This window comes from Chiloscyllium plagiosum, chromosome 32, assembly GCF_004010195.1.
Source record: "Chiloscyllium plagiosum isolate BGI_BamShark_2017 chromosome 32, ASM401019v2, whole genome shotgun sequence".
Classification (NCBI taxonomy): Eukaryota; Metazoa; Chordata; class Chondrichthyes; order Orectolobiformes; family Hemiscylliidae; genus Chiloscyllium; species Chiloscyllium plagiosum.
The window spans coordinates 44,110,207-44,117,702 of NC_057741.1; the positions used below are offsets into that span (position 1 = coordinate 44,110,207).

Here is a 7,496-nt window from a genome sequence, read left to right on the forward strand (position 1 = left end):
TTCGCTGACCACTATACCTCCAATTTTGGTGTCATCTGCAAACTTACTAACTGTTTCTCTCATGCTCACAACCAAATCATTTATGTAAATGACAAAAAGTAGACGACCCAGTACTGATCCCTGCGGAACTCCACTTGTAACTGGGCTCCAGGCTGAATATTTACCATCTACCACCACTCTCTGCCTTCGACTGGTTAGCCAGTTTTCTATCCAATTGGCCATATTTCCCTCTATCCCATGCCTCCTGTCTTTCCGCATAAGCCTACCATGGGGAACCTTATCAAATGCCTTACTAAAATCCATGTACACTACATCCACTGCTCTTCCCTCATCCACATGCTTGGTCACCTCCTCAAAGAATTCAATAAGACTTGTAAGGCAGGACCTACCCTTCACAAATCCGTGCTGGCTGTCCCTAATCAAGCAGTGCCTTTCCAGATACTCATAAATCCTATCCCTCAGTACCCTTTCCATTACTTTACCTACCACCGAAGTAAGACTAACTGGCCTGTAATTCCTGGGGTTATCCCTATTCCCTTTTTTGAACAGAGGCACAACATTCGCCACTCTCCAGTCCCCTGGTACACTTGTGGAATATTGCAGTTTGATTTCCAGTGCATTTGTCCATCAGATTCATAAGGAATGTGAATGAAAAATTTGTCATAATTTCAAATGGATTGCAATATCAGGGCTGCATTTGACTGTCTGTCAAGGAGCCTTAGCAAAACCGGACTCAATGGGTATTGGGAGGCAAACTATCCACTGGTTGGAATCATGCCTGACACGTAGGAAGGTAGTTGTTTGTTGGAGGTCAGTCTAGGACTGCTCTGCAGGAATTCCTCAGAATAGTGTCCTGCGCCTACCCATCTTCAGCTATTTCATCAATGAGCTTCACCCGAGTGTAAGGTCAGAAGTAGGGATGTTTGCTGATTACACCATGTTCACCATTCACCTCCCATCAGCTACAGAAGCAGTCTATGTTGAAATACAACCAGATCTAGACAATATCCAAGGTGGGCTGTTAAGTGGCAAATAATATTTGCACTGTCCCCACTATCAATACCCTGGGGTTACCATTAACCAGAAACTGAACAGAATTTGGCACATAAACACAGTGTCTACAAGAGCAGGTCAGAGACTAGAAATAGTATGGCGTGTAATTCACTTCCTGACTCCTCAAAACCTGTCCACCATCTACAAGACCTGGGTGAGGATTGTGATGAAATATTGCCTGCTTACTTGGATGGGTGCAGCTCCAACAATACTCCAGGAGCTCAACGTCATTCAACACAAAGCAGCCTGCTCAATTTCACCACATCTATGATATCCACACCATCCATCAATAACAGCATTACATATAATCTACAAGATACACTGACTAAATTCTGCAAAGATGCTTTGCATCTTCCAAATCCATGATCACTTCCATCTAGGAGGACAAAGGCAACAGATCCATGGGAACGCCACCATCTGTAAGTTCCCCTCCAAGCCACTCACCATCCTGACTTGGAAATATATCTCCTTTTCTTCACTGGGTCAAAATCATAAAATTTCCTCCTCACGGGCATTGTGGATCAACCTATAATACGTGGACTGCAATGTTTCAAGAGGGAAGCTCAACATCTTTTTCCAGGGCAACCAATAAATGCTGGCCAGCCAATGATACCCATTACCCACAAGTGAATAATTTAAAAATGTATGAGTAAGGAAACTTAATTTCAAATTTCTAGGGCTGTTCCTCTATCTGCACAGAGCTATGTTTATTGATCGCTTTACGTAAGGAAGCAGGATGATGCAGTGCAGATTCATAGGTTTCTGCTGGCTAAGGAGCCTAGAATTAGAGATTATGGTCTCTGAATAAGGGGGTGATGAGATTGCTTCACCTCAGAGGTTTGAATCTTTGTCTGTCCAGTGAGCCATTATACTCAGTTGGTAAATATTTTCAAGACTGAGCAGTTTTCAGGCTCTAGAGACTTCAAGGAATTTGAACAAAGGTGCCTTCATGATTTACTGAGTAACAAAACTGACTCACAAGGGCACATACGTATTCCACCTCCTGTTTCTGTTCTTTACGTTTGCTGGTTTCAGGAGAGCAGCCCCAGTTTTTCAAGTTTCCACATAATTGAAGTCTTTATTCTTGATTCAGTGTTAGTTGATATCCTCCATACCTTCTTGATGGCCTCATCCACTTTATCTTTTGTTGCTCAGACTCACCTTTCCACTTGGGGCTTAACCAGAGTGCTGTTTTATTCACAACAAGCCATTCAGTAAAGTTACCGTCTGATAGAAAATTGAAAAGATGATTCTGAGCACAGGAAGGGCAAAGAAAATTGAAGGGAATGTTGCCCAGGACTCTCTTTGAACACCACCTCCACTATCCTGGGTCTGGTGGGTATTTATCAATTCTCCTCACTTGGGCACAAGAGGCTTGAAAAGAACAAAGTTGCAGTTTAATGGTGTAGGTCTGGTAATATTGCTGTCTGTAAGTGACAGACTGAGAGGCTGGCCAGGTTAAATGAAGAACAAGTTGATTCATTTCAAGTTTCAGCTTCAGTTCGTTGATCACAGTGTGCTAAAAGTTTAGGTACAGATTCTGCTCCAGATACTTGGACCCATGATCCAGGCTGGCACTTGGCCAAAGCTGCACAGAGGAATCCTGACCTGTTAACTGTTACCTTGCTGTTGAGACATTAAAGAATGACTTCTGTCTGCCCATTGAATATCAAGATTTTGTGGCATTCCAGATTGAAGAGGGTTACAGAGGATCATCAGTCTGTGGAACTCTCTTCTCTAGAGAGCAGTTGAGGTTGTATCGTTGAATATATTTCAGGTTTACTTAGATTCTTGACTGATAGTGAAATTCGAGGGTATGGTGGTAGACAGCAAGTCAGAGCATACAACCATAGTCTTATCAAATGGTGGAACAGGCTTGAGAGACCAAATGTTTTACTCCTTCTCCGAATTAGTATGTCCATAAGCACAGTGCTGTCCCACTATCTAGGCCAACATTCCTCTTTTGACTAATCCCACCTACCTAACACATTAACTGCATACTTTTGTCAATGCAGCATGTATGCACATTAGCTATATCATTGACTTAAACAAAACAAAAGCTACTTCTTAAAAACAATTCATTGCGAAAATGCTCTGAAGGCCTAAGGGTGTGAAAGAAACTATGTTAATACAAGGTGAAATGTTGGATGTAGCTATTGTGACTAATTCACGATCTAATGTGGTATAATGTCCTTGGGGGGTTTTTGCTATTGCTGTTGGGAAGGTTTTAAACTAATGTTGCAGGGGACTGAGAAACAGAAGAGAAATCAAGTAGGCAGTGAGGTGGAGACTGGAGACTGTAAGGATTATGAAGATTGCATTAATGAAGGGAAGTGTAGGGAGACAGATGAACGCAAAAGAGCTGGTGGCCTGAAATGCATCTACTTTAATGTAAGGAGTATAGTGTGTAAGGCAGATGAACTTATGGCTTGGATTGGTTCCTGGGAGTATGATGTTATTGCAATCACAGAGACTTGGTTGAAGGAAGGGCATGATGATTGGCAACTCTATGTTCCAGGACATAGATGCTTCAGACAGGACAAGGAGGGAAGTAAGGGAGGGGGTGGGGGGGTGGAGATGCATTGCTGGTCAAGGACGATATCACGGCTGTGCTAAAGGAAGACACTATGGAGATCTTGGGTAGTGAGGCATTATGGGTGCAGCTGAGAAATAAGAAGGGTGCAGTTACATTGTTGGGGCTGTATTACAGACCTCCCAATGTGAGCGTGAGGTAGAAGAACAAATAGGTAAACAGATTATGGAAAGATGTAGAGGCAATAGGGTAGTGGTGATGGGAGATTTTAATTTTCCCAACATTGACTGGGATACACTTAGTGTCAGAATTCTGGATGGGGTAGAATTTGTAAGAAGCATCCAGGCGAGTTTTCTAGAGCAGTATGTCAATAGTCCAACGAGGGAAGGGGCCATATTGGCCTTGTTACTGGGAAATGAGCCAGGAGAGGTGGTAGAAGGTGCGGTGGGAGGATTCCTTTAGGAGCAGTGACCACAATTCTGTAAGTTTTAGAATACTCGTACATAAAGAAGAGAGTGGTCCGAAGAGAAATGTACTAATCCAATTCGATCAGTACTAATTCGAAGAGTACGAAGGCAATTTGATCAAAATTAGGCAGGAGGGGGATCCAAGATGGCGGCGACCCAGCAAGTCTGAGTCTATAGTGCTCCTCCCAAGACTTGGGCAAAGTGGGCACCCACCCCCACCATACTCACCAAATGATTTAAAATAGCTGTTTAATTTAATTAGTTGTTTAGTATTGAATTTAAACAATTGAATCTCCAGTAAGAATGACTAAAGGGAAGGGAGCCTGCAGCTCTCAGCAAGTAGGAATCCCTCCCCCACCCTCTCCAGCTGCGGCGGAGGCGTCCACAGCTGCCCCGGGGGACTTATCTACGGTGGCGAGCCTTGTGGAAATCATCTCTAAACTGGATGCGAAGATCGACGCTTTTATTGAAGAATCCCGAAGCCGATGAGACTAACTCTCGGTTGCGCTGCAAAAGCACGACCGAGACATTAAGGAAATCGAGCATCGAGTCGGAGGGACGGAGCTAAAGGCCACGACCTCCGAAACTACAGCGCAATCGGCCGTGGATCGGGTCCGGACTCTCGAACAGCGAGTCCAGACCTTAGAGAATCACATTGACGACCTCGATTCTCAAGGTCGTCGAAAAAATATTCGTTTGCTGGGTCTGCCTGAACGGGAAGAGGAAGGCCAGCTGACAAGGTTCCTTGAACAGTGGCTTCCACAGCTTTTAAATCTGGAGGCTGTATCAGGGCAGGTAAGGGTGGACTGAGCCTACTGGGTTGCAATACGCGGGCCCGGCTCAAATCAGCGTCCCCGCCCGGTCCTGTTCCGGCTGCAGAGCTATAAGGAGAGGCAGATACTCCTAGAAGCCTCTAGAAATCTTGGAAAAGATCCCCAAGCCATGATCTGTAAAGGATCCTAGATTATGTTATCCCAGGACTTTTCCCCAGCTCTGGTCCGAAAGAGGAAGGCATTCGATGAGGCGAAGAAGTGTTTAAGGGACTTAAATATTCAGTACTCCTTATGCTACCCAGCGACGCTACGCTTTAAACATGAAGGATCCGTGTATAACTTCAGATCGCCGGAAAAGGCTAAGGAGTTTTTGGACTCTCTTAGATAAATTGTAAGAGATAACTGATGTTGGTTTGCCATCCCCCCCTTTTTTTTTACCTTACTGTTTAATACTATCTTGGGGAGAGGGATTTATTTATTTGTTCTCTACTTAACGATTTTCTCCCCCCGCTTGGTTTTTTAAAATTATTTTTTATATATATATATATATATTATGTATATATAGGCCGGGGGGTCTAGTTAATGTTGGTGGGAGGAGGTGGTTACCTTATTCTATTTTACCTCTGTCTCTAGGAGCGGGGTTGTTTTCCCTTGTTACTTTGTATTATATTTAATTATTACTTGTTGAGGTTGTAATTTTATAGTTATATATGTTTATACATGGTATGAACATTACCAAATATATCCAGGTGTTGGTGTGGGTGGGGAGGTGGGGGTAGGGTGCTCACTGTTCTCACTGTTAACTCTAGCTCTGTAGTATATTTGAATTTTCCTCATCCTATTGAGGAGCGCCTGGCTCAAGGGTGGGGCACTGGTTGGGAGAGGATATGATGGACCTTTGGAAAGGAAGTGATACCCCCTGGGAACAAGGGGGAAAATCTCTGTTTAAATATGTTTTATTTTTTTTTATTTAGAAATAGTTTTTTATTATACTGTTGTGAGTGTATTAAAGAGCCTTTATTTTTGTGAATTTTATATGCTCTATGCTCGGGATGTTCTGGATAGGGTTCCCCCTCCCAAGATGTCTCGGATTTGCCCGGACGATTATGGTTGATCAGTCGGTTAAGTGATGCACCTGGAATGTCAAGGGGAGTAACTCGCCAGTCAAAAGGAAGAAAATATTATCAAATCTCAAGAAAGAAAGGGTTGATATAGCTCTCCTACAGGAGACACACTTGTTGGATAAAGAACACTTGAAATTACGACAGGGTGGATTTGATCAGGCCTTTTTTTCTTCTTTTAGCTTAAAAAGCAGGGGAGTTGTTATTCTTATTCGGAAGAATTTTCCTCTCAAAATCCTAAATCAGATAAAAGACCAATCTGGACGATATATTCTGATTAAAGTCCTTATAAATGGAGAGGAATATGGGATTTTAAATTTGTATTGCCCCCCGGCACATCCTTTTAAACTTATAACGGAAGCCTTCTCAAAATTGATGGCTTTTGGTGCCCGTCATACAATTATAGGGGGAGACTTTAATTGTATTATGGATCCGGAAATAGATAGGATTCCCAAGAGTACTGCAGGAGTTGGTGGATCTGAACAAAGATTTAGAATTAGTAGATGTATGGAGTTGTCTTCATCCACAGGGCAGAGATTTTTCTTTTTACTCCAATCCACATAAATGTCATACCAGAATTGATATGTTTTTTGCCCCCTCGATTTTTTAAAATTCCATATCATCCTGTAAAATAGGTAGTATAGCAATTTCCGATCACGCTGCTGTATATATGGGAACCAAGGCGAGGAACAATGGGACATCCCCTCGGCATTGGCTTATGGACCCCTTCCTGATGAAAGATAGTGAATTTGTAAAGTATTTCTCTCAAGAATTTAAAACTTTTTTAGAAATTAATTTAGGTACGGCTAGCAACCCATCAGTGATGTGGGAGACCATCAAAGCTTACGCGCGAGGTTTGATCATCTCATACTCAGCAACCCAGAAAAAAATTAAAGGGAGAACAACAGCGTCTGCTCGAAGCTCGCTTAAAAGCGGCTGAAACAGCATACACTGAGAGACCTTCTATTATCAAATTGCAAAGGATTACGGCCCTTAGGACAGCTCTAAACACCATGCTTACCCAAACGAATAAGAGGGAAATATTATTTGCAAAACAAAGGTACATGAATTTGGCGACAAACTGGGTAGATACTTAGCATTTCTTGCAAAGAATAAAAAGGCCCCTCAAACTATCACATCTATCAAGGAAAGTACGGGTATTTTGACTCATGATCATAATAGGATTAATGCAATTTTTAAGAGTTTTATTCTGATTTATATAAATCGCAGGATTGTGAAGACAGGACTAGGAGGATGCAATCATTTTTTAAAAATTTGACCTTTCCGGACCTAACTCCGGAACAGGTATCGGTCTTAAATGCTTCCCTAACAGTCCAAGAAATACTTGACGCAATCAGACAACTTCAGAGCGGTAAGGCACCTGGCCCAGATGGTTTTCAAGCTGAATTCTATCAAGAATTTACAGGAATATTGGCTGGTCCACTTATGGGCATGTATAACTACGCATACAGTCAGGGCTGTCTCCCGCCTTCGTTGAAAGAGGCAAATATCTCTCTCATCCTTAAAGGAAAGGAGGACCCAGAAGATT

At 42.6% G+C, this 7,496-nt stretch overlaps 1 protein-coding gene across 1 annotated transcript in view; it reads left to right on the plus strand.

The window, feature by feature from the left end:
* pde8a (phosphodiesterase 8A) overlaps positions 1–7,496 on the plus strand; it is a 131,139-nt gene that overhangs the window by 66,992 nt on the left and 56,651 nt on the right. The window contains exon 6 of the mRNA XM_043673974.1: positions 874–1,013. Coding sequence (XP_043529909.1) covers positions 874–1,013 — 140 coding nt within the window. The remainder of the gene's footprint in view (positions 1–873; positions 1,014–7,496) is intronic.